Source organism: Phycodurus eques, chromosome 7, assembly GCF_024500275.1.
Source record: "Phycodurus eques isolate BA_2022a chromosome 7, UOR_Pequ_1.1, whole genome shotgun sequence".
NCBI classification, from domain to species: domain Eukaryota; kingdom Metazoa; phylum Chordata; class Actinopteri; order Syngnathiformes; family Syngnathidae; genus Phycodurus; species Phycodurus eques.
The window spans coordinates 7,417,159-7,443,709 of record NC_084531.1 but is presented as its reverse complement, the minus strand read 5'-3'; the positions used below and the strand labels follow the sequence as shown (position 1 = coordinate 7,443,709).

The following is a 26,551-nucleotide window of genomic DNA, read 5'->3' as shown; positions in this document are numbered from 1 at the left end:
TTGAAGCTTTGTTGGTGCAATTCTTTCCCATTCTTGCTTGATGTACAGCTTCATCTGTTCAACTAGTCCGGGGTCTCTGTTGTCGTATTTTACGCTTCATAATGCGCCACACCTTTTCAATGGGAGATGGGTCTGGACTGCAGGCCAGTCTAGTACCTGCACTCTTTTACTACGAAGCCACGCTGTTGTGACACGTCAGAATGTGGTTTGGCATTGTCTCGCTGAAATAAGCAAGGGTGTCCGTGAAAAAGACGTTGCTTGGATGGCAGCATATGCTGCTCCAAAACCTCTATGTACCTTTCAGCATTAATGGTGCCTTCACAGTTGTGTAAGTTATACAATGCCATTGGCACTAACACAACCCCATACCATCACAGATGCTGGACTTTGAACTTTGCGTCCATAACAGTCCGGATGGTTCTTTTCGTCTTTGGCCCGGAGGACACGACGTCCACAATTTCCAAAAACAATTTGAAATGGGGAGTCGTCGGACCACAGAACACTTTTCCACTTTGCATCAGTCCATCTTATATCAGCTCAGGACCAGAGAAGCCGGCGGCGTTTCTGGATGTTGTTTATAAATGGCTTTTGCTTTGCATAGTAGAGTTTCAAGTTGCACTTACAGATGTAGCGCCGAACTGTATTGACTGACATTGGTTTTCTAAAGTGTTCCTGAGTCCATGTGGTGATATCCTTTACACATTGATGTCGGTTTTTGATGTAGTGCCGCCTGAGGGATCGAAGGTCACGGGCATTCAATGTTGGTTTTCGGCCTTGCCGCTTACATGCAGTGATTTCTCCAGATTCTCCGAACCTTTTGATGATGATATGGACTGTAGATGATGAAATCCCTAAATTCCTTGCAATTGTACGTTGAGGAACATTGTCCTTAAACTGTTCGACGATTTTCTCACGTACTTGTTCACAAAGAGGTGAACCTCACCCCATCCTTGCTGAGCAATTCAGGGAAGCTCCTTTTATACCCAATCATGGCACCCACCTGTTCCCAATTAGCCTGTTCACCTGTGGAATGTTCCAAACAGATGTTTCATGAGCATTCCTCAACTTTCTCAGTCTTTTTTGCCATCTGTCCCAGCTTTTTTGGAACGTGTTGCAGCCATAAAATTCTAAGTTAATGATTATTTGCTAAAAACAAAGTTTATCAGTTTTAACATTAAATATCTTGTCTTTGTAGTGTAGTCAGATAAATATAGGTTGAACATGATTTGCAAATCATTGTATTCTGTTTTTATTTATGTTTAACACAATGTCCCAACTTAATTGGAATTGGGGTTGTAAATTAAATTCACAGCAGTAGGGGGAGCTCAGGAGCTGATGCAATATTTTTGAAACTGAAAGCGAATGACTATATGCCAGGCTAAATGACTGCATTCTTCACAGGATCACTTCAAAACATACAGAAAAGTTTGCTGAATGATGCCAGTTGTATCATTTAAGCAAATTCATCCATGTCAGTTGTCAGGAAAGAAAAAGGCTTCAAGGTCTGCATGTCAAATTATATTCCTATGAATATATACTGTGTGTATGACGTAACTCTTACTAGCACAGTAACTCAGCTCGGTTGTATCCATTTTTCAACATAAAGCAAATTTAAAATAACATGTAAAGCAACTTTACACAACATAACATTAGCTGCATTCCTTTTATGCCTGTTACTCACATTAAGTGTACTTTGTCTTGTCTTATCTGGTGAAGAAACATGTCTCTATCCAAGGACGCAAAACGACGAATACTGAACCTTTGCTTCATTTTCAGGTTCTAGACCTGCTGTCTCATTTGGCAAATTTCCTCTCAGAACGTTTTTTCGTCTAGCGCCAGGTACACAGCAGCTAGATGAGGACCCATTGCGTGATCATGGTCCATTAAAATTTCGTTTTGGCCAGACGTGTCTGCGATATTATCTTCTTCGGGAGGTGGTCCTGGGGCCTCATTTACACAAGGTCGGTACGCACCAAAACGTGCGTACCGACCCAGCTGTATCAAAAGTGAAATGACCCTGGAAATGTGCGGTGTCTCATGGCTGGCGTACGCACATTTCTACAGCTGTTGGTGCATTGGCGAGTCTTAGAGTTGATGCTGGGAAACTTATAATAAATCTGCACATCAGAGACACATCAGAGACACATGAACAATTAGCACTGATCAACAATTAATGTAAAAGAAGCAAGGACTCAGAATTCATTTGTTAAGCAGTTTATCAAATGAATCACTGATATTTGTGAGGATGCCTATCAATTGATCAAGGCGATCATCTATGCTGCCTATTGCCCTCACAATCTCCTCCTGTGACTCCAGCACAGCACGGGTGAGGACACGACCAGTCTGGCCGGCAGCAACGGCAGCGTAATTGCCTCGGAGACGCTGGGGATGCCGGAGGAGGCGGCAGGAACGATGGACGAATCCTCTGTGTCTGTGACACCAGTGATGCCAGCACTGGGAAAAAAAAAAGAATCCTTTGAATTTAATTTGAACATGTACATCGGTTGCACGTGATTAAAATATGTACAAATGACATACTTTTTTTTTTTTTTTTTTTTTTTTTAGGGGAAGAGGGGTAAATTATATAATTAAAAACAAATTTAATATGTGCAACTGATGTACATGTTCAAATTAAGTAAATTCAAAGGACTCTTGTTATTTTTTTGTGTTTTTTTTTTTTTTTTTTTTTTTTTTCTTTTTTCCCCAGTGAGCGACGCTGGAGGAATCCTCCGCGTCTGTGACACTCAAGACACCGGGGACGGTGGACGTATCCCGCGAACATGTAGCACGTGGCTGCGACTGCGTGTCCTCTCCTGAAAATAATTAATTGAGTAATCAAAATGTTTTGATATCCTCTTTGATATGCTGATGTGGTTCTATTTGAATTCAAAAGCTTTATTACAAATACCATACAACATTTACGCATGAACCTTTCTCTCATAGGGCTGAGTGTAGGTTACTATATGAACACATTTGTTGTGAGTTATAAAAAAATACAAGGTATTTACTTTGGGGGTAATCAGAGTCAGCCACATGTGAGAGTAGTGTCACTCATGATTGCAGCGATTCTCTCCTCGAAAGGGGTGAGGCCCTCCGCGCCGGTTCTTCCGCCTGTTTTGGCCACACTTTGGCGGTGGGCAGCTGGCACAGTCACCTTAATGTCTGACCACTTCTTTTTTAGTTCAGCGTGTGTGCGCTGTTCTGACTCCACAGCATACACAGCCGCACACAAGCTGTCCCATTCACTCCTCTCACGCGAGTTAACTGCCGGAGGACAGTGTGCCAAAAGAGGATTTTCTTCCGCACCTCCACTTCATTGAGCAGCTTCACATTCAGAAAAATACATTTTCTTCATTACCTTGCTCAGTTTCCTTTTTTTCTGATCATGCAGAGATCGGATCTCAGGTGCAGGGTTTATTTAAATATGATTTGCATATTTAAGTGTGGGCGTGGACAGGGAGGGTTTGGCTACTCCAACGTGCGCTCAATTCTATGTTGATTGGGATGTACGAAGGAAATGTGCTTGGATTCATGTATACGCACAGATTCATACATCTGGATATTTTTGTGCGTGCGACGTTTTCTGGATTTGAGCGTACGCCATGTTTCAGTAGCGTGGATTTCCTACTGAAACATGGCGTAGGCTCAAATCCAGAAAACGTCGGACGCACAAAAATATCCAGATGTATGAATCTGTGCGTATGCATGAATCTAAGCACATTTCCTTCCTACATCCCGATCGGCGAAGAATTGAGCGCACATGTTGGAGTAGCCGACTCCTTCCTGTCGACGCCCACATTTAAATATGCAAATAATATTTAAATGAAACCTGCAAATACAATCCCAATCTCTACATGATCAGAAAAAAAGAAAATGAGCAAGGTAATGAAGAAAAACAAATTCTTAAATTGAGACGCTGCTCAATGAAGCGGTGTGCAAAAAAATCCTCTTTGGCACGCGGTCCTCCGGCATCAACAACAAGCAAAAGAGGAGTGAATGGGACACCGTGTGCGGCTGTCAATGTTGTGGGGTCGGAACAGCGCACACATGCTAAACTAAAAAAGAAGTGGTCGGACACAAAGGTGGATGTGAAGTGGAGGACAGCTGCCCACCACCAAAGTGTGGCCAAAACAGGCGGCGGCGGAAGCGGCGCAGAGGGCCTCACCCCGTTTGAGGAGAGAGTCGCTGCAATCATTGGTGACACTGCTCTCTCAGAGGTGGTGGGAGCACATGGCTGACTCTGATCAACCCCCAAGGTAAATACCATTTATTTTTATAACTCACAACAAATGTGTTCAACCAGTAACCTACACTCAGCCCTATGAGATAAAGGTTCATGTGTAAATGTTGTATGTATGGTATTTGTAATAAATCTTTTGAATTCAAATAGAAGCATGTCAGCATATTAAAGAGTCCTCCTGTTTGATTACTCAATTTATAATTTTAATACACAGGAGAGGACACGCAGTTGCAGCCACGGCTACATGTTCGGGGGATTCATCCACCGTTCCCAGTCACTTTGGTGTCAGAGACGCAGAGGATTCGTCCACCGTTCCTGGCATCTCCTCCGGCAACCCCAGCGTCTCCGACACAATTACGCTCGAACAACCGGCTGCTGCTGCCCGCCCGACTGGCTGTGTCCTCACCCATACACACTGATTAAAAGAGTCCTTTTTGAATGTACTTAATTTGAACACGTACATTGGTTGCACATGATTAAAATGTGTTAAAATTACATAATTTACCCCTCTTCTCCTAAAAAAATTTTTTTTAATCATGTGCAACCAATGTACTATTTTTTTTCAGTGCATGTGCTCGAGTCACAAAAAGAGATTGTGAGGGCATTAGACGGCATAAATGATCGATCACCTTGATCAATTAATAGGTGTCCTCACAAATATCAGTGATTGATTAAATACACTGGTTAACAAGTGAATTCCGAGTCCTCGCCTCTTTTACATTGTTGAAATCAAATGTTACCGTTAATTGTTCATCAGTGTTAATTGTTCATGTGTCTCTGATGTGCAGATTTATTATAACAGTTTCCCAGCATCAACTGTCACCAAAGCACCAAACGTAATACCGTAGAAACGTGCGTATGCCAGCCATAAAGTTGGCACCGCACATTTCCACAGTTATTTCACTCTTGATACATCTGAACTTTTGTCGTGAAAAACGTGTGCCACGTTTTTGTGCGCACGCACCTTTTGTACATGTTGTCCCTAGTCTTGAAGGCGGGATGGAGTTGTTGTTCCACTCGAACAAGACCGTGACGGACAGCTCTTCCTTTAGCACTCGCTGTCCTGTCACCGATGCTGGCTTTGGTGTGTCCTTTTTATAAAATAAATAAATACAATTTAATGCTAGCTACTCACCCAGGTGTGAGATGTTACGCTAAAGTTTTCAATCAATTGTTAACCCTCATCTGCAAGAAATGTAAAAAAAAAAAAAAAAAAACTAAAAAAACAACACTTTTGGACTTACTCGAAGCCTGACACAAAGGTACACAGTAGTGCCTCTTGTTCCCTGAAACTAACTTTTTCATTTTCGTTTCAGGAGCGTAACATTGACTATAAGATAGCACTTTGAAAAGTTAGAACAGAATGCTGAAAAGACGATGACAAATGGAAATAGTTGGGTTTGCTAAGATTTTAGAAGGTCTGCAATTGAGTGTTTCCATGGCGTCAGTTGACAAGAAGACATGTCTCAAGTGAACAACAGCTGACAGACTTCAAGTGTTTTGTCTTTGTTACAATGCTAAATCGGATTTGTGCGTGATATTTTTGCAGACACGTCCTTCATGTATATGATCGCTGGCCTGTGTATGCTGAAGCTGTACCAGAAGAGACACCCTGACATCAATGCCAGCGCTTACACCGCCTACGCCTGCTTGGCCGCAGTCATCTTCTTCTCCGTGCTCGGAGTGGTGCGTGCACATGCGCCAGCAACACGCTTAAAACTATGCACTGTGACAGTTGTAAGGTGCTTTTGTTGTTTGCAGGTGTTCGGGAGAGGAAACACTGTGTTTTGGATCGTTTTCTCAGTCATCCACATATTGGCCACACTTCTCCTCAGCACACAGCTCTACTACATGGGCAGATGGAGGCTCGGTAATGGGTTGTGTCAGGGGTGGGAAAACTTTGATGCTCCATGGCCACTTTCAGGTCTTTCATTGGGGGGGGAAGGTTAAAATGTGTATGCAAACTATGTAAGGGTTTTTTTAACAAAATATTTCAAATTCATTAATTTATAATCAGCGGCAGCTGGGAGATTTATGCAGGTTTTTAAAAATCTATCTATCTATCTATCTCTCTATATAATATCATTTAATATACATATTTTGTTTCGATTAAAAACCTTTTTCAAGAGTGACCTGGCCAAGAGATTTAATTAATTATTAATAATAATTAATTAATCTATTAACCACCCACCACTGCTTATATTCAGCTAACCATATATTTTAAAAAAATTCAAAGGTAAAATTGTTCATTTTACTCATGTATTTATTCTATTTACCATATCATACTTTGGCTAGCCTAGGTCTATATTAATGTTTGTATGTACCCTGGCATAGATCTTGACAAAGTTATAACACCCATTAACAATGACAATCGTACCAAATTGAAAATTTGAATGTATAAAAAAAATATTGATGAAAATTTTGTCTTTTAACCGTTTGAATAAGATGACAGGAATTTGCACTACTGGTTTTACAACTTTTTTCTAACACTAGTAGTAACGATCTTTTAAAGGAGACTTGCAATGAATGCAGAATGATAGGGTGCTTGTTACGGCCATAACACTTGATTCTTCTGGGTATTTGTTGATATGTTTGCCAACACACCAATTGCAGACGGGGCTACCCAATTGTTCGGCCGTGTGAAAAGCCCTGCCTGTGCATGCGCATTCTCTCATAGTTTCTTTTCATTCTTAGAGTGGTCGCCACTACTGAGGGGTTTAGTTTTCTGTCCGCGTCGTAAAATGCTGGGTGAGCCCGCGTTGCTGCGCAGCCTGCAGCAGCCGGCCGGGCCTCGGCTTGTCGCCAAATTGACGCATATTGTCGTAACCTACATTTGAAGTTACCATGGTCAATGTATCCTGCAATTCATATTTTATTTAAGTTATTAGCTAGCCAGGTCAGGGAACAGGTCAGACATGCTCGACACCACGAAAGACAGCGAGATTTCCCAGATGAAATTTGCTGTCTATGCTGCAAAAATCAGATTAGCAACCCCGAGATTTAATTTCCTCCTCATCTACATTTTTTTTCTTTTTGCAGAGCTGATTATTATTGATGAATTTTTTCCAATCCCTGCTAACGGCCAAGAATCCATCGTGGATCCACTCGAAGATTTCATCGACGGAACTTTCAATCGCTTTGTCATGCGAGCTAGCGGATCCCATCATTCAGCTAATTATCGACCGCTGTCTCTAATTAACATGGACATCAAAATCATTTCGCAGGCTTTAGCCGACAGACTAGAAAAAATTCTCCCGTCGATAACACATTGTGACAAAACAGCTTTTATTAAAGGACAGAGCTCCACCAACGTCAGGCCTAATCAGTATGTCTAAAAACAATTATTGTTACTAGATGCAGAAAAAGCTTTCGACAAAGTTAACCGGTCTTTTCTTTTTGCAGTACTTCGACAAATTTGGCTTTGGTCATTCATATGTTCACTGGATGGCAACGATATACAACTCACCCAAAGCAACCGTCACCACAAATATTTTATAGAACCACTGGCAATAGCGATACGGCAGAACACCAGTATTAAAGGTAGTTGCACTCCTGTGTCAGAACACAAACTCAATCTTTACGCAGATGGTGTACTTTATTTACAAGAACCCAAGTCATCACTTCAAATTAAGACATTTTCACAGTTATCAGAATATTCTAACAATTGGTCACAATCAACAATACTCCTTCTAACGACTAACTCATGGAATCCTGCGGATCAAAATCCAAGCTTTCCTATTCCGACATGGAATATCAACTATCTAGGCATTAATATCTCAGCTGTTAAATAATCTAAATCACGTACCTCTACTGGTTGGCCAGGGTGGAGGTGACGGTTGCGGGTCATCATTGCCCCGTGACCGTCTCGTCTCACACCCACCAATCTCCCCAATTTTAATACACGACACCCCACTACACACGACCACAGGACAGGGATAACATTTGCAGGTTGGGGACCTGGTAACCATAGTAATAGGGTGGATGGCGGGTATTTACATTTCTCTTGGCTTGACTCCTGGGACCTGCCCTCCCTCGGTTGTCGGTCTGCTTATAGATCTTTTTTTTACAGTTGGTAGATGACAAAAGATTTACTTGGGGGTCTCATTTCACAGTTGGTGTGTGGGCAAGCTATTTGTATACAAAACATTAAAAAGCCAATGTTTCACATCTTTAAATACAACGAGGCCATTAGCAATCCATTTGGCGAGGAAATGCACAGACATTCTACAGCTACGTAAGGATGCCATAAGGCCACCGATGTGGAATGTTGTCAACTATAAGAATGTCCAAGTTTACAGTTTATATGGATGATGAAAATCATGAAACGGGTTCTACAAAGCCTTCGCTGGCATTGATCTAAATTTGAATGATGGGGATGATTTCTGTTTCAGACTCTGGCGTGCTGCGGAGGATGGTTTATGTGGTCTACACAGATTGCATTAGACAATGCACTGGGCCCATGTACATTGTGAGTAATGTCTGCACAGTGTAGTTAACACGAGCTTACTAACAAAAAGAGGGGCACCTTTAAGGTTGAACATATATGGTTCGGTGACACTGTTCGACCTCCAATTTGTTCAGATTTCCAAACTAAATCTTGATACTGTTTGGTTGTCCTGGGAGGAGGGATGTCCTAATCCAACTTTTTCATTTCTGATCCGATCTCGATATTTCAGCCTTGAGTTTTGGCCGATATCGGTCCGATCCGATTTTCAGCAATAATCATACATAATTTACTTATTTTGTTGTGTGGAATGACTTGATCAAGTGATATTACTGAAACGGAGAACAATAGTCAGAAACAGTAGGTCTGAGGAAAAAATCTTTTTAATTTATTTTCATTCACCAATGGGTTACATAAAGTAACTCTTGTGCACGTCTTGACTTCTGAGGGGCAGTGTGGCGCATGCAATAAGACACACACTTGTAGCACCAAAGAAAGTAGATGGCACGCTGGAATATCACTCATTTTCCACAGAGTTTGAATAATATATGCCAGAGTATTGTTATATTGCCTGTTTATATTGCGTTTGTGTACCAATATTAATTATTTTGTGATATGTGCCGCAAGTTCGATGCTAATTTTCGTTAGTTCGTCAGTGGTGTTTTTCATTCATTGTGTGTTAGCTTTAAGCTACCGATTTTTGTGAACAAAAACAAAGAATGCATTCAATAGGTGTAATTCTTTTATCTGTCTACTTTTACAATGAACTTCAACTGGAGTGTCAATAAACGACTTTAAGCAAGCAACATTCACTCTTACTCCTCGCTACTATGTTAGCACCTTAGCAACCTGTTGTTATGATCACGTGGGCTCTGCATGCCGTCTGGGCGCCGCATGGATTGGACTGCATGTATAAGAGTGGCAAAATCAGAGCTTTTAGATCCAGTCCGAAATAATACGATCCTTGTCTTTTTTGCTGACATCGGACCAATTTCAGATCTCAAAGATCGGATCAGGACGTCCCTACCTGGGATGACGTTTTTGTTTTTAAATAAAAATGATGTCTTTCAATATTTTAACTTGCAACCTTCTGATGCATGCATTGTATGCGGTTGTCCAAAAATAAAAAGTGCACCTGGCCAAACTTAGCATATCCCTAGTTTATGCTTTTGCTGGTTTAGATTTACAGCAGGTGTTTTTATGTCCCCGATTAGTGTACACTTATGTGCCAAAACGCTTGAATATCGAGGGAAAGTCGGTTTATTTTAATAATTTGTTTCAAAAAGTGTATATTAGTTCACTACACACAAAGTGAAATGAAGTGCTCTAGAATTTCTTGGTAGACAGCTGCGTTGGCTGTGGAGTTGATTTAAAAACAATGGACCCACACCCAGTAAATGACATGGCTCCCCTAACAATTGCTGACTGTGGAAACTTCACATCGGACTTCAAGCAGCTGGAGTTTTGTGCTTCTCCGGTTTTCCTCCAAACTCTGGGACCTTGATTTCCAAATGAAATGCAAACTTTCCTTTCATCTGAAGAGGACCAGCTTCTTTTGCAATTTCTTTTTGAGACCTTTCAACTTATGGAGGATGTCAATGATGGTTTTCTGCACAATCGTCAATCAGCAGTCTTCCCCATGAATCTGAAGCCCACTAAAACCGACTGAGACCATTTAAAGACTGAGTCAAACCTCTGCATGTGTTTTGCGTTAATTAGCTCACAAGATTGGGACACAGAGAGCCTACAATGTTGGACTTTGTCATGATATTCTAATTTTGTGAAATACTGGATTTATTGTTTTGACTCTCTGCCATAATCATCAACATTGAAACAAATAAAGGCTTTTAATATTTCACTTTGTGTGGTGAACTAATATAACGTACAACTTTCATTTTTTGAAACAAAGTATTGAAATAAATGGACTTTCCCTCTGTATTCAAATTTTCTGGCACATTACCTCTATTTTGATGTCAAGGTCGCATTTAGGGTAAATCTGATCTGTGTTTATGCTGCAGTCGCACTGGCAGATACCTGATATCAGATTTATATCCACATTTGGAAGACATCTGATTCTGAACTGGAGATTCCATGCCTTTTTTAAATGATTATTATTATTATTTAAAAAAAAAAAACAAAAACAAAAAAACAACACTTCCATAACCCATGTGATATATCCCAATTTTGCCACTTGACAGACAAAAAATATGAACATGAATATGAAAGTTACTTGCATAAGTGGTAGAGAGGAGAGAAAATGTCCGGTGTGTGTGTGTGTGTGTCGTTAGGATCGTATGGTTCTGCTGGTGATGGGGAACATTGTCAACTGGTCGCTGTGAGTAAACTGTGTGTGTGTGTTTTGCAGTAAAAGTGCAGTGAATGTGATCTGAGCAGAGTTGTTTTTCTCTGCAGCGCCGCCTACGGCCTCATCGAGAGGCCCAGTGACTTTGCCTCCTACCTACTGGCTATCGCCATCTGTAACCTTCTGCTCTACTTCGCCTTCTACATAATTATGAAGGTGTGGATGATTTGCACAGGACGTCACATGACCGAACCTGCATTCTTTTTTAACCTGTCCCATTTGTGTTATAGCTCCGCAGTGGTGAGGCAATCCAGTGTCTGGCCATGGTGTGTATTCTTTTCACGGCTGTGGTGTGGGGCTTTGCGCTCTATTTCTTCTTCCAGGGTCTCAGCACCTGGCAGGTCGGTTATACGCACTTACTGTTCAAAGCCGTTTGAGCATTTATTACACGTCCCTGATATCCAGCTTAACGTCCATGTACTAGTATGCTCTTTTGCTCACTAGTAAGCCAATTGAGCTCAGTGGTAGAACAACTAGTTAAGAATTATATGACTCAAGTTTAAGACGTAGTCCTCCAAAGCCAATTGAGCGCAATGGTAGAATGACTAGTTACTTAAGAATTATATGACTCGGGGAGGGCAAGATGGCGGAGTGAGTGGACGCGCGGTTGGCCAATTCTGGTTGAGAAAAGTGGTTTGATGATCGCAACGAAGAAACCTGGCCCAGAGGCGACTCCAAAATCTATTGTCGCCAACTTTCTACAATTTGACACCGAAGGCGTGATCTTACAAAAGGTATGGGGGCAAAGAAATTAAAACTGTAACGATAGGAAACAAACAAGTCTTCTTCGATCATGATTATGCGACCGAAGTCTATGCAAGTATTAAAAAGAAGATTGAAACAAGAAGGAATTCGACTTCAGGCCCCACTCGCCAAAATGATGAAGCCACTGGGAGGACTGCGTGAAAACATACGAGGACGCCAAAGAGGCAGCACGAGACCCTAGAGCTAGATAGAGGATACACGACGTTGAGAACCCGGACGAGGAGGTACTAACACAGACGATGCGAAGCAGCGAGATTGACCCGGTTTTGAAAGGGTGGTACAGCTGGGAAAGTATATGTATATATAATATGTAGTTTTCCTACAGTTTTTTTGACCATTTATCAAGGATATCCAGCTTCAGGTCGTATTAGGAGTGAAGTGCCCCTCGTGGAAAAGTGTGTGCTGAATTCATAATGGTGAGGACAAAAAGCAGTACTGGTACACGTTGGGTATCGAGGAAATGGAATAAATGCTCAAACGGCTTTCCATACGCCCCACACACAAACCTTTTGCTCTTCCTAATGCTGCGTCACATTTGTTTTGATACAGAAAACACCAGCAGAATCACGTGAGCACAACCGAGACTGCATCCTGCTTTCGTTCTTCGATGATCACGACATTTGGCACTTCCTCTCTTCCATCGCCATGTTCGGATCCTTCTTGGCAAGTACCGTGGTCTTGTTGGTCTCCCAGCGTACAAACAGAGAAAATGCACTGGTACTAACTCATCTCTCCAATTCAAACTTCAGGTTCTGCTCACCATGGATGATGACCTTGACACCATCCAGAGAGACAAGATCTACGTGTTCTAGATTGAACAGATCTGAAACGCGCTCTCGTCATTTGCCTTATTGTCCTTTTTGGTCTGTGCATGTCCTAAAGCAGAGCCAGTAGCCTTGCAAGCCGTCAATGTACACGGCCCAATCAGCTGCTCAGGGCGGGGTAAGGTCACCGCTCCCTCCAATCAGCAGTTGACTGATGCTGACCAATTTTGCCATCAGTAATACTGTTCTACTTGTTTACTGTCTACATTGAAGATAACATAGGCTACTTAGCTAAAATGCCAATCCGCATCCATATGATTATTGTTGATAATGTATTGAAACAGTTTCACTGAAAATGAATGTTTATACGCTGTATGGGTATTGGTCAAATCTGTTTTGACAAACCGCAATGGCAGTCAGTGTTGCGATTGTGTGAGTCACAACGAAGCCAGCCAACCCAACTATTTTGCCATGATTATCAGATCTGACACACAGGGTTGTTTTTTTTTTTTGGAGTAATGTCAGATGCGCCAATCAGCAGTTACTGAATAAAGGTTCCCTTGTCAGATTCACAGCCTACCCCTCTGGTTCTCTGTTAGTTTCTATATACAGTGGATATAAAAAGACAACACAACCCTGTTCAAATGCCAGGTTTTTGTAATTGGTCCAAGATAAAACATTTCAAAATCTTCCCACTATTCCCATTTCCCATTAATGTGACCTAACCTGTACAACTCAACTGAGAGAAAACTTTTAGGGAAGTGAAAAATAAAATAAGGAACAGAATTAATGTGGTTGAGCAATCCCTCACAAGTTGAGATGTGGCTGCGAATTCAAACTCACGTCAAATGACATTCAGCACGTAAAGACAAGAAAACTAGTGAGTGAGGCTGACCGTAACATTGAATGATTTCTGGTGACTGTTTAGTACATGAAACAATCTCCTGTCTCCGTCATATGCCTGGGCTATGGGGTAGGGTGCCGAGACAGAAGCCTTATCTTACAAAGAAAAACATCCAACCCAGGCTACATTTTGCAAAAACACACTTGAAATCTCCCAAACATGGAAAAATATGTTATGGCCTGATGAAACCAAGGTTGTATTTTTTTGGCCATAATTTTAAATCGTTTGGCGCAAACAACACTGCTCATCACCAACCAGGATCTACAGTGTAGCATTGTGGTGGCAGCAACCTGCTTTTGGGTCTGTTTTTCTTCAGCTGGAACTGGGGCCTTAGGGAGGAAATTATGAATACTACCAATTCCAAACACCAGTCAGTGTTGGCACAACCTACGGGCTTCTGCTACAAAGCTGAAGTGGAAGAAGGTCTTCATCTTTCAGTATGACAACTAACCAAGCACACATCCAAATCAACAAAAGATTGGCTTCACTAGAAGATGCTAAAGGTTTTGGAATGGCCTAGCGAGAGTCAAGACCTGAATCCGATCCCACATATGTGGCCTGATCCTGAAGAGGGTTGTGCTCAAGAGATGCCCTCATATCTGACACATTTGGAGCATTTTTGCCAAGAGTGGGAACATTTTGCCATTTGCTACATCAAGATGTGACACACTGATGACTCCTACCCCAAAAGGCAAGGCAAATTTATTTATATTGTGCATTTCATTCACAAGGTGCTTTACATGATTAAAAGCATTTAAAAACAGAAAACACATTCAAAGTACAGAAAAAAAAAAAAACGTCCACCGTGCCGACTGGTTAGAGCGTCAGTTCTGAGGACCCGGGTTCAATCCCCGGTCCCGCCTGTGTGGAGTTTGCATGTTCTCCCCGTGTCTGCGTGGGTTTTCTCCGGGCACTCCGGTTTCCTCCCACATCCCAAAAACATGCATAAATTGGAGACTCTAAATTGCCCGTAGGCATGACTGTGAGTGCGAATGGTTGTTTGTTTCTATGTGCCCTGCGATTGACTGGCAACCAGTTCAGGGTGTACCCCGCCTCCTGCCCGATGACAGCTGGGATAGGCTCCAGCACGCCCGCGACCCTAGTGAGGAGAAGCGGCTCAGAAAATGGATGGATGGATGAATTGCACACTACACTGCTTTAAAGGTGTGTCTGTCTTTGATGGCACAACTCGATTGAGTAAAAGTTAAGTGAATGCACAACTCGATTGAGTAAAAGTTAAGTGAATGCAACACGCACCAAAGACATTTGCGGTGATAAAATGACTGCAAAAATCATTGAAATTATGAAACATGAAATTTTATATTGTGCCAATTCACAACAGAAGTTATCTCAGGGCACTTTACTAATGGAGCAGGTTTAGAACCGCACTCACACAATAAACAACTGAACCCTGCAATAAGCAAGCACTAGCCAATTATTAAGGCTCAACAAAATACATTTAGCATTCCAAATTGTCTGCGCTGATGTGATCTGATAGACGTATCTGAACATGTTCCAATTTAAGCTGCCTTAAACATACAGTAAGAGATCCAGATTTTGACTTTGTTCAGTATGCAATTTTAAAAGCTATCATCCATCTGCAATTGGTTGCAGACCAGTCCAGGGTGTACACCACCTCTCGCCCAAAGTCAGCTGGGTTACACTCCAGCTGACCCATGACCCGAATGAGCAGTGCTATAGAAAATGCATGCATGGGCATTATCCATATGTACATAAGATGCACACAGTTGCATGAAAGAAAAAGTGACAAAATTATTTTCCTACCATTGAAAGTTCCTATGCAGGGTTGAGTACAGAGACAGTTATACCAGCAAGCAAGCATTAAAAGCAATCTACTGAGAATCGCAGGACATGGTGTGGTACTTCTGAACTTTTGGTCGCAACGTGTAGGTGTTCTGATGCTGCTACTTGGGCCATGTCTGTGGGGTGGCCTAATAGAACAAGATGACATACAACAATGAATCATGTCATTCATTAGCATTAATAAGTTTGAATTAATAAAAAGCACATTACCTGTCCCATCAGCTCAAGAGTCCCGCAGAAGAATGAATCGGTCAGATCGTTGAGTTTAATGTCTTCTAGCTGCTGAGACACATGATCAGCAAATGTGACATGGATGTTGTGCATCATTTAACCTCTGCGGTGGGAAGTACCCAAGTATAAATCGCTACAATATCCGGGTCGATATTTTGGGTACTTACCGGTAAGTGTTACGTTTTGAAGACTTTTACTTTTATTCCATAGATTTGAAAACAGTTCTGTACTTTGTACGTCTTACTATGTCAAAATAGGCATGTTAATTTTTCCAGCCTCAGCGGATGACGACATGAGTTAGAAAATCAATTAGTGGTTCACCGCGGCTGAGATCTTGATTGATTGGATCTAGGGTACTTGGGGTGGGAAAAAACAAGAACCATGGCAGTGGTGGTTCTAGAAGGTTTTACCTGGGGTGGCAGAAGGTTCAGTTGGGGAGGCAGAGGTTACATCCAACCGCCCACCCCCAGTTTCAAATTCAAAGAATGCAGAGTTGCAGTCAAAGGTTTCACCCCTTCTCATTAATAGCTTAAACGAGTGTGTCCAACCATTGCCTTCTACTCTATCATTTTTAAGTGCTAGAACAAATACACATCGTGCTGTGATCAGGATAAGCTCCAGCAATGAGGACTAGTGCTGTAGAAAATGGATGGATGGATGGATGGATGGATGGATGAATGAATGGTAAAACGCTACCTCAGGTTGGAATAAATTGACGTTTTTCACAACGTCGTCCGGATGTCTGCTGTTCTCCTGCTGCAGCTCCTCTTCTGTTTCTGCCTTCAGATGCTCAAGGTACGGTCTCCTTTGAGTGGGCTGAGCCGACAGGTCCACATTTTGATACCTACAAAAAAATGTAAAATAAAAAAACCTCACCCATAACATTTCCATTACTTACGCAATTTAAATAACACACACGATAAAACACAAATTTCATGACTTCTCTGTTTACTTTTCAAACGCTCTTTGTGCAATCATTGGTAATTCTTATTTGTCGGTCATTCAAATTACACCAGTGACTGGTTGTGATTAAGAGGGTATATTGTTAAGTCAAAACATTGTTGGGGAACTTCCTGGTCAAGAGCAAGCAGGAATACATGCAGTATATTATAACAACAATATAATACAATACAGGTTTCCAGGGAGGGGCGAGTCGTTAGCACATCTGCCTCACAGTCCTGAGGACTGGGGTTCAAATCCCGACCCCGCCTGTGTGGAGTTTGCATGTTCTCCCCGTGCCTACGTGGGTTTTCTCCGGCTTCCGGTTTCCTCCCACATCCCAAAAACATGCACGGTAGGTTGAAGACTCTAAATTGCCCGTAGGTATGAATGTGAGTGGCAATGGTTGTTTGTTTCTATGTGCCCTGCGATTGGCTGGCAACCAGTTCAGGGTGTACCCCGCCTCTCGCCCGAAGATATCTGGGATAGGCTCCAGCATGCCCGTGACTCTAGTGAGGAGAAGCGGAATGGAAGATGAATGAATGAATGAGTATAATACAATACAGGTTTCTAGGGAGGGGCGATTCGTTAGCACACCTTCCTCAGAGTTCTGAGGTTGCAGCCCTGGCGGATTTTTATGTTCTCCTTGTGCTTGAGGGTTTCCTCTGGTGCTCCAACTTCTACCCGCATTCCAAAAACATGGGTCATTGAAGACTCTGAACGTGAATGGTTGTTTGTTAGTATAAGCCTTGCGATTGGCTGGCTGACGAGTCCAGAGTGCATCCCACCCAAAGTCAGCCAGGATATGCCATATGGAAATGGGATGGTTGGAAGGTTTCTGGGAATTTACCTTCCAAGCCTGTCAAAATGGAATGTAGCTCCTCAAATTTTAACAATTAACAGTGAACTTGGATTACTTTTTTAGGGTGAAACAAATACAAATAATTAAAATGCCAGGCTTTGTTGCCCTCACTGCCTTCACTTTTGCTTCAGTGAGTGAAAAGCATACTCTATTGGGTTGACATCAGGCCACTGATTTGGCTTTTTTATTTGCCTTCAAAACGTCTTGGGAGTTGCTTTCGTAGTATCTTTAGAGTCCCTATTCAATGATTCTATCAGTTATGAAACGTTTAAGCGGGGAGGCGGGAGCATGCTGTGACAATGCGAGAGATTGCATGATTTCCGAAGACGAAAAACATGGCGGCGCTTCTTGCATCAGAGGTGTATAATCTTGTACCCGATGAATGAAGAATCACCGTGAGAAAGGCAAACGAGCGTGGCTAGTTGTCGACAAGCTATATGTCGACGGCCAACTGTTTCGTGATGTCAACGTCGCGCTCTGGCTCTTCTAGGAAAGTGCTTCTTCTGATCTGTTGTCATTAATTGTCAAAAGCGTATTTTGTTTCATTCTTTCCACTTTTGCTGAGACAACCAAAAAAACGGAATCACGCATGCCACCAGCATGAATTCTCACTCCTTTTTCCTGCTCCGCTTGTTTCCACACACACACAACTCTTCCAGCGCACTGCAAACCACCACCACACACCATATTATCCTCTTGTCACTAATGTCTGTTTTCTATGTTCGGTGTTTGTCCGCTACCTTTCTATGTGCCCTGGTTTTGCTGTACTTAAATATAGCATCTCTATCAACCTCTCCCAGTCTTTTTTTCACACGCTCTTTTCATCCATTTGTGTTTCAGATCAAAAGATGAATACGAGACAAAAATTCAGAATTCCAGCTTTTATTTCATGGTATTTAAGTCTAGATATGTTAACTCAGGACAGAGCACCTTTTGTTTGAAGCCACCCACTTATCAGGTGAGCAAAAGTATTGGAGCAGACATTATTAAATTAACTTCAAGTAAATAACATTTAATATTTGGTGGCATAACCCTTGCAATAACTGCATCAAGCCTGCAACCCATTGACGTCATCAGACTGTTGCATTCTTCATTTAAAATGCTTTTCCAGGCCTTTACTTCAGCCTTTTTCAGTTTGTTTGTTTCTGGTGGGGGGGGGGGGGGGGTTCTCCCTTCAGTATCCTCTTCAGCAGGTAGAACGCATGCGCTATTGTGTTAAGGTCTGGTGATTGACTAGGCCAGTCTAAGACATTCAACTTTTCCCCCCTGATGAAGTCCTTTGTTGTGTAGGCAGTATGTTTTGAGTCATTGTCTTGTGGCATGATGAAGCTTCTCCCTATTAGTTTGGATGCATTTTTCTGTAAATTGCCAGACAAAATGGTTTTGTAGATTTCAGAATTCATTCTGCTGCTGGCATCATGAGTTGCATCATCAATAAAGACTAGTGAGTACGTTCCAGAAGCAGCCATTCTCTGTTGGTGAGTACACCAGTAGTTTTTCTTTTGCAGGATATTCCAAGTTGTTGTATTGGCTATGCCCTACGTTTGTGCAATAGCTCTGATTGACATTCCCTCTGAGCTTCAAAATGGTTTGCTTTTCTCCCACAGACAGCTCTCTGGTCTTTATTTTGCTTCGTAGCAAATGCAGTTTTTACAGGTGAAACCCAAAGCCAAAAACAAGCACTATCTAATGTTTAAGCAATCAATCTAAAATGCAACACCTGAGCAACTAGAAACACCCATCAGTCACCTGTTCCAATACTTTTGCTTACTTGAGAAGTGGTTGGGTTCAAACAAAAGGAGCTCTGTCCTGAGTTGTTCACGTAATGTAATACCATGAAATAAAAGATGGAATTCTGAACTTTTGTCTCATATTATCTTCGTGATCTGAAACCCAAATGTCTGCAGTATATAACAAAAACAAAGGAATTGACCTTGCAGGTCCAATACTTTCGGAGGGGACTGTATGGTTATTTTTACCATTGTCCAAATAGTTTTGAGCCCCTAAAAAGGAGCTACTCGGCATAAAATGGCCTTTTCTATTTCATCCGTTGTGGTAGCACATGGAGGTCTTGTCTTAATACCTGTTAAAGACCATTAATATACTGTATCAAGGTCACATATTGTTTTGCTGCCTTTGAGCCTTCTGCCTGTATGTTCTACTGACCTTTCTTCCAGTGTGCTGCAAAGTGCCCTGAGAACGGCTTCACGGTCCTGCCTGTATGCACGCACATGCACACACACACACACACACACACACAAAGTACTGTTTTTTTTTTTTTTCAAACTAGATGTGCATTTAAAGCTTTTTTTTAACTGCTGGATTTGTAGTGTCTGACCTGATCTTAAGTTGCTGCTCTTCTCTCTCCTTCTGGACTGTTTCTGTTAATTCCTCCTTCGGGTCAGACATCAACAATGCCTCCTCTTCTCGCCTCTTGGCCAGGAGACACTGCCGCAAAGCCCTCAGGTGGTGTACGGATTGGATATTGATCAGATACTTAATTTTTTTTTGTAACCGTAATGTATTGTAGTCTCCACATGTATCTTCTGTTTAACATTATCCAATCTTTGTGGCACCTATTATCTATCTATCTATCTATCTATCAGTGACTAGGGGTGGGCATCGTTTGAATATGAACAACTCTGGTTCCTCGTTTCGATTCTGGTTCCAAATGATTTTCAATTCCGATTATTTTAGGGGGCTGGGTCCAAAAGAAAATTGTATGGTTTAAATAAAGGGTGTCCAAATTATGAACATCCATTTTCTTAACAGCCCGCAGCATAAACTACAATGAACATTTGACTTGGGTTCTTTATAACCAGTATCAATATCAAACCTGTGAACTAAAAGGCAATGTGTGTGGAACTAACCTAATTGACTTAATATTCATTAATTAATGTTTGTAAAAAGTTAAATATAGCATTGTTAAAATAGTTATTTGGGACTGTTTTACCACGTCAAATGGTTTCTATGTGCTAGGTTTAACTTGACTTCTCGTTTTAAGCTTGTATCTTTTTATTTTGAAGGGTACGCACCGGAACTCAGCCTTTTGGCATGAAAAGTAACTTAACACAACACCGGAATTTTGAAAACGAACGTTAACAGAAAGAGAGTAATGAATGGAATTGATTCCTTGACCTACCCACTAATAAGGCAGAAGGTTTGTGTTTGTGAATTTTGTCCCAATTTATTGTGATGGAAAGTTGCTTGTTTGACCTTTGGTGAAGTTTTAGCTCAATGTTAAGCTTTTTTTTTTCTGTCATCAGCTCTTACGTCTGTTTGATGACTAAAATAAACGTTAAAAACCATCAGTGCAAAAATGAAAGCAACCCATTAACTTGTGAGATGCCTCAATGTTGGCATAGACGTATTTTATTGTTTCACTCACCCAGTTTGACTTCACTGAAGTTCCGTGCGGTGTAGGCTGAGGCTCGGAGCGGGAGGGAGCACGTCAGACTTGTACACGTCGTGAAAGCCTCCTTTGCACAATATAATCTTATTGCAAGTGTTGCACTGAGGCGGCTGGTCATTTATTTTAACAAAGTTAAGACACCCTTTTGTTTGCCGCCGCAATTGGGCACAAGCATGTCTTCGTGCGCGTTGCTCATTGGTCTTTGCCGCTTCTTCATTGGTTCTCGCCACTTTATTCTTCAGGGTCGGCGGACGGTAGGCATTGAAACTGGGAACCAAAAGTTTTAAGTTTGAACGATTCCGGGAGAGCCGGAATGTTAGTCCCGGTTCCAATCGGTTCTCGATGCCCATCCCTACCAGTGACGAACAGTGTTGCAACAGGCAGAAAAGAAGCAGAATGCTCTTCCATTAGCTGTGAGAGGGAACCACAAACCTGTGCATCCTTCCTGAGTACAGCATTGTGTTCAATTAAGCAGGCCCACATTTCACATTGAGTAAGTCAATTTGTGAGTAAATTGAAACAAGATTAGAATATCAGTATTTACATGTATACTTTTTTGTGGCATTTTTGTTAGGAGGTGTGGTGAAAGGTTGGAAAACGCTGGAAAAGGAACACCACACACACTCTCTCAGGGGTGTTGCGATTCTGCGGTAGTAACTTAAAAACAGCGTCTAACATGGAATTTTGAATATATATAACCTACTTCAGCCTTTCCTTGTACTCCATCTTCAGTTTCTTCTCCTCCTCTTCTCCTCTCAGGTCCATTTGACAGAGACGCATTCTCTTTCCTTTCTTGTTAATTAATCTCTCAAACTCCTCCTCTTTTTCACATGCCAAATCCAATTTGAAGAGGGACATTTTTTTATTCTTTAACTGCTCCAACTCCTCCTCTTCCTCTCTCCTCAACTCCTCCTGCCAAAGATGCATTCTCTTCTCCTTCTTCCTTTTTAACCTCTCTACCTCCTCCTCCTCCTCTCTTCTTAATCTCTCCTGACAGAGCCGCATTCTCGTTTCCTTTCCCCTCTTTAATCTCAACATCTCCTCCTCTTCCTCTCTCAGCTCAGCCAGACAGAGACGCATCCTCTTTTCCTTCTCCTTTTGTAACCGCTCTTCCTCCTCCTCCCTCTTGAGCTCCTTCAAGAGAAGATGCATCCTTTTTTCTTTTTCCTTTTTTAACCCTTCTGCTTCTTGCTCTTCTTCTTTCTTTAGCTCCTCTTGGTGTGAAATCATTCTCTTCTCCTTTTCCCTTTTTAACCTTTCAGCCTCTTCCTCTTCCTCCTTGCTCAGCTCCTCCTGGCGAAGACGTGTTCTCTTCTCCTTTTCCTTCTTCAACCGCTCTTCCTCTTCCTCTCTAATCAGCTCCATCTGACGGAAACGTGCTCGCTTCTCCTTCTCTCGGGTCAACCTCTCCTCTTCTTCCTCTATCCACAACTTCTCCTGCAGAAGACGTGTTCTCTTCTCCTTTTCCCACTTAAACCGCACCACCTCATCTTCCTCCTCTCTCTTCAGTTGCTCCTGGCGGACACATGTTCTTCTTTCCTTCTCCTGTTTTAAAAGTTGTGTCTTCTCTTCTTCCTCACTCCTAAGCTCTTCCTGACGGAGAATAATTCTTGTTTCCTTTTCCCTTTTCAACCTCTGCACCTCCTCATTTTCCTGTCTCCTCAGCTCCTCTTGGCGGTGCTGTGTTCTTTGCTCTTTTTCCTTCTTCAGTCGTTCTATCACATCCTCTTCCTCTCGCATCAGCTCCTCCTGGCGAAGACGTGTTCTCTTCTCTGTCTCCTTTAATTGTTCAGTGTCTTCCTCTATGCTCACTTTGTCCTGATTGAGATGCAATGGCTTCTGTTTCTCTCGTTTCAAATACTCTGAGACCTTTTCCTCTCTCAGTTCCTCCTGGTGCACACATGTTCTCTTCATGTTCAATGTCTCCCCCTTGCTCTTTGAAATCAGTTTCTCCTGACGGAGACATGTTCTCTTGTCACTCAACACTTCCTCGACAGGCCGCAGCTTCTCCTGGAGAAGACATTTTGTTCCGTTTTCCCTCTCAAGCGGCTCCACATCATCCTCTCTTTGTGGATTCTCCTTCTCTTTCTTTAACTGCTCAGTGCCCTCTTCCTGTTGCTCTCTCCTCAGGCCTTTGCAAAAATGCATTAGCTTTTCCCTCCTGAGTGGTTCAGCCTCTTCATTTAGCTGATTCTCCTTTTCCCTCGCTAGCGACTCTTCATCCTCTTCTTTGATTACTTCCCCCTGGCGCATCGTTCTCTTGTCCTTCTCCCTTTCCAGGCAGAGACGCAATCTTGTTTCCTTTTCATTCTTCAACCGCTCCACATTTTCTTCTCTCTCTCTCCTCAGCTTTTCCTGCCGCACACGCATCTTCTTCAATTTATCCTCCTTTAAGCGGTCCTCTTCCTCTCTCTTCAGCTCATTCTTTTGCTGACAGATTCTTGCCTCTTTCGCTCTCTTCAAAAGCTGTGTCTCCTCCTCTTCGTCCTTCCTCAGTTCCTCTTGACAGAGACATATTCTACTTTCTTTTTCCCTCTTCATACGTTCCACTTCCTCCTCCTCTTCTCTCCTCAGTTCCTCCTGGTAAATGCTGATTGTAATCGCCTTCTTTTTCTTCAAATTTTCTGCAACCTCTTCTTCCTCTCTTCTAAGCCCCTCCTGGAAAAGGCACATTCTTTTCTCCATCTCTGTCTTTAATCGCATCTTCTTCTTATTAAACTGCTGGACCTCCTCTGCTTCTTTTTTTCTAAGCTCTTGCAGGTGGCGCTGTATTCTGCTCTCCTTTTTATTCTCCAGACGCTGTACTGCCTCTTCTTCCTCTCTCCTCAGATCTTCCCGATGGAAGGACAGTTGCATCTCTCTCTCTCTCTTCAAACACTCAAACTCCTCATTTCCCTCCTTGCTTAGTTCCTCTAGGTAGAGTTTCACTCTTGCCTCCTTCACAGTCTTCAAATGCTCAATTTCCTCTTCTTCCTCTCTCATCAGCTCCTGCTGGTGAATATGCATTCTCCTCTCAAGATCCCTTTTTATACGCTCTGCCTCCTCTACTTCCTCTCGCCTCAGCTCGTCCAAGCACAGGCTCATTCTCGTCTCTTTTGCGGTCTTCAAACGCTCCACCTCCTCGTCTTCCTCACGGCTAAGCTCCTGCTGGCAAAGACGCAATCTCATCTCAAGATCTTTCTTTTTTTTCCTCTCCTCCTCCTTCAACTTCTCCACCTCATTTTCTTCTCTTCTTAGCTCCTCCCGGCAGAGACGCATTCTCGTCTCTTTATCTTGTTTGAAGCGCTCCATGTCTTCCTCTTCCACTCGTCTCAGCTCCTCCCAGTTGAGATGCATTTTGATTTCCTTTTCTGCCTTCAACTGCTTCACGGCCTCCTCTTCCTCCCTCCTCAGCTCCTCCCTGCGGAGACGTATTCTCGTCTCCCTAGCTGTCTTCATTTGTTTCACCTCCACCACTTCCTCTCTTCTCAACTTCTCCTGGCAAAGGCGCATTCTTATCTCCTTCTGTGTCTTCAACCCCTTTACCTCATCCTCTTCCATTTTCCTGATACCTTCCTTGCAGAGCTGTATCCTCATCCCCATGTCAGACTTCAAATTTGTCTCCTTCCTCTTCAACTCTTCCACCTCTTTTTTTTCCGCTTGCGTTAACTCTTCCCAATAGAGACGCATTCTAGCCTCCTTCCCTGTCTTCAACTGTTCTGCTTCCTCCTCTTCATCCCTTCTTAGCTTCACTTGGTGTAGTTCCATTTTGACCTTCATTTCAGTATTCAACTGCTCAACCTCGTCCCCTTCCTTTTGTCTAAGCCTCTCCTGGTGGTCACACATTCTTGCCTCCATCGCCCGCTTCAACTGCTCTACCTCCTCCTCTTCCTCTCTCCTCAGTTTCTCCCGGCGGAGTTGAATTCTCATTTCAATTTCAGTCTTCAACCGCTTCACCTCCTCCTCTTCCTCTCTTTTCAGCTCCTCCCGAGATAAGCACATTCTTATTTCAGTCTCTGTTCTTAACTGCGCAGCCTCCTCCTCTTGTTCTCTCATTAACTTCTCCTTGCAAAGGCCAATCTCAATCCTTATTTTTGTCTCCTCCCTCTTCAACTCCTCAACCGCTGCCTCTTCCTCTCTCCTCAGCTCCTCTTGGCGACACTGCATTCTTGCCACCTTCTCAGTCTTCAACCGCTTCACCTCCTCTTCTTCTTGAATTAGCTCTTCATGGCAGAGATGAATTCTAGACTCCTCCTGTTTCAACCGTTGTATCTCGGCATCTTCCTCCCGCCTCAGCTCCTCCAAAAGGAGAGCCATTCTCTTCTCCTTGTCCGTCATCAGCTGCTCTGCCTTGACCGCTTCCTCTCCCCTTAGCTCCTCCTGTGAGAGTGGCATTATTTTTTCAATCTCTGCTTTTTTTCTTGTTTCCTCCCTCTTCAACATCTCCTCTTCCTGTACCTCTCTCCTTTGCTGTTCCCAGAGCTGACACATTCTTGCCTCTTTCTTTGCCTTCAATCGCTCCAACTCTTCCGCTTCCTCTCTCTTTAGCTCCTCCTGGTGGAAACATATTTGCTTCTCCTTTTCTTTCTTCAACCGTTCAGTCTCTTCCTCTTCCTCTTGTATCATCTTTTTCTGAAAAAGATACAATCTGGTCACCTTGTCCTGTTGGAACTTATCTGCCTCCTCCTCCTCTTTCTTCCTTTCCTCCAAGCGGAGAATTGTTCTAATCTCTTTCTCTCTCTTGAATCCTTCCACCTCTATATTGTCCTCTCTTTTCAGGAGGCACATTCTTTTTTCTTTTTCCCTCTTTAACTGTTCAACTTCTTGCTCTTCCTCTTTCCTCAGTTCTTCTAGGTAAATCTGTCTTCTCAGGTCTTTGTCCTTCTTCAACTGCTCCACTTGCTTTTCCTCCTCCGCCTCCTCTTTCTTTAGCTCCTCCTGCAGGAAATGTCTTCTATTCTCACTTTCCTTTTTAAATTGTTGCACCTCTTTCTCTTCTTCCCTACTTAGTTGCTTCTTATAGAGACATGTTCTAACTTCCATTTCCCTCTTTAAGCGCTCCACCTCCTTTTCTTCCTCCTTCTTTAGTTCCATCTGGTAGTGCTCTATTCTTTCCTTTTCCCTAATTAAGCGCTCTGCCTCTGCCTGTTCCTCTCTCCTTTGTTCTTCATAGTAGAGTAGTCTTTTCTCCTTCTCGAGTCTCAATCTCTCCATCTCCTCCTCTTCCTCTCTCTTCAGCTGCTCCTGGTAGCGGCAGATTCTCAATACCCTCTCCTTATTCAACAGCTTCACCTCTTCCTCGTCTGTCCTCAGTTGTTCCTCATGGAGTCGTCCTTGCGTTTCTTTCTCTCCAGTCAAACACTTGAGTACTTCTATGCTGAGGTCTTTCTGGGGGGGAAGCATTCTCATCTCCATCTCACATTTCAACTGCCACACTTCCACCTCTTCCTCTCTCTTCGTCTCCTTTTGGAGAGTATGCATTTTTGTCTCCCCCTCCCTAATTAAATGCTCTCTGTCATTCCCCTCCATATCAACTTTCCTGCTGTTCTTTTCTCTCTCTACATTTCTCTGTTTCAGATCACCCTGCTCTTTTTCAGTCCTGTATGTCTCCTCCTTCTCTCCCATCTTCTTTTCTGGTACAATTTCATAGCTTAGATTTTTTTTCACTCCGCTCTCAAAATTTGAAGCTTTAGATAATTGTGTATCAAATTTGTCACTCTTTAGAGGAGGTGGTTTATCTGCATGCTTACTACACCTAAAGAAAAGGAAGCCGGCGTTAATTAATTTACTTCGAATGTAAATGTATTAAAATGAGTAACATGATA

General features: G+C 42.5%; 2 protein-coding genes across 6 annotated transcripts in view; one reads left to right on the top strand and one right to left on the bottom strand.

Moving 5' to 3' along the window:
* sidt2 (SID1 transmembrane family, member 2) overlaps positions 1-13,147 on the top strand; it is a 39,569-nt gene extending 26,422 nt beyond the window's left edge. For both annotated transcript variants that reach the window (XM_061681150.1, XM_061681148.1), the window contains 8 exons: positions 5,790-5,926; positions 6,002-6,110; positions 8,632-8,708; positions 10,973-11,019; positions 11,097-11,202; positions 11,277-11,387; positions 12,361-12,474; positions 12,561-13,147. In XM_061681150.1, coding sequence (XP_061537134.1) covers positions 5,790-5,926; positions 6,002-6,110; positions 8,632-8,708; positions 10,973-11,019; positions 11,097-11,202; positions 11,277-11,387; positions 12,361-12,474; positions 12,561-12,623 — 764 coding nt within the window. In that variant the 3' untranslated portion in view covers positions 12,624-13,147. The remainder of the gene's footprint in view (positions 1-5,789; positions 5,927-6,001; positions 6,111-8,631; positions 8,709-10,972; positions 11,020-11,096; positions 11,203-11,276; positions 11,388-12,360; positions 12,475-12,560) is intronic.
* Positions 13,148-14,251: 1,104 nt separating this feature from the next.
* Positions 14,252-26,551, bottom strand: part of LOC133404934 (trichohyalin-like) — a 42,945-nt gene continuing 30,645 nt past the window's right edge. Inside the window, exons 16-21 of one of the 4 annotated variants that reach the window (XM_061681466.1) lie at positions 21,451-26,481; positions 19,674-19,796; positions 19,502-19,552; positions 16,231-16,378; positions 15,514-15,585; positions 14,252-15,431 (exon numbers count right to left, since the gene is read on the bottom strand). In XM_061681466.1, the coding sequence (XP_061537450.1) occupies positions 15,405-15,431; positions 15,514-15,585; positions 16,231-16,378; positions 19,502-19,552; positions 19,674-19,796; positions 21,451-26,481 (5,452 nt within the window). In that variant the 3' untranslated portion in view covers positions 14,252-15,404. Of the gene's footprint in view, positions 15,432-15,513; positions 15,586-16,230; positions 16,379-19,501; positions 19,553-19,673; positions 21,348-21,450; positions 26,482-26,551 lie in introns of those variants that run through there. The other 3 variants (XM_061681467.1, XM_061681468.1, XM_061681469.1) reach the window with 3 other exon arrangements.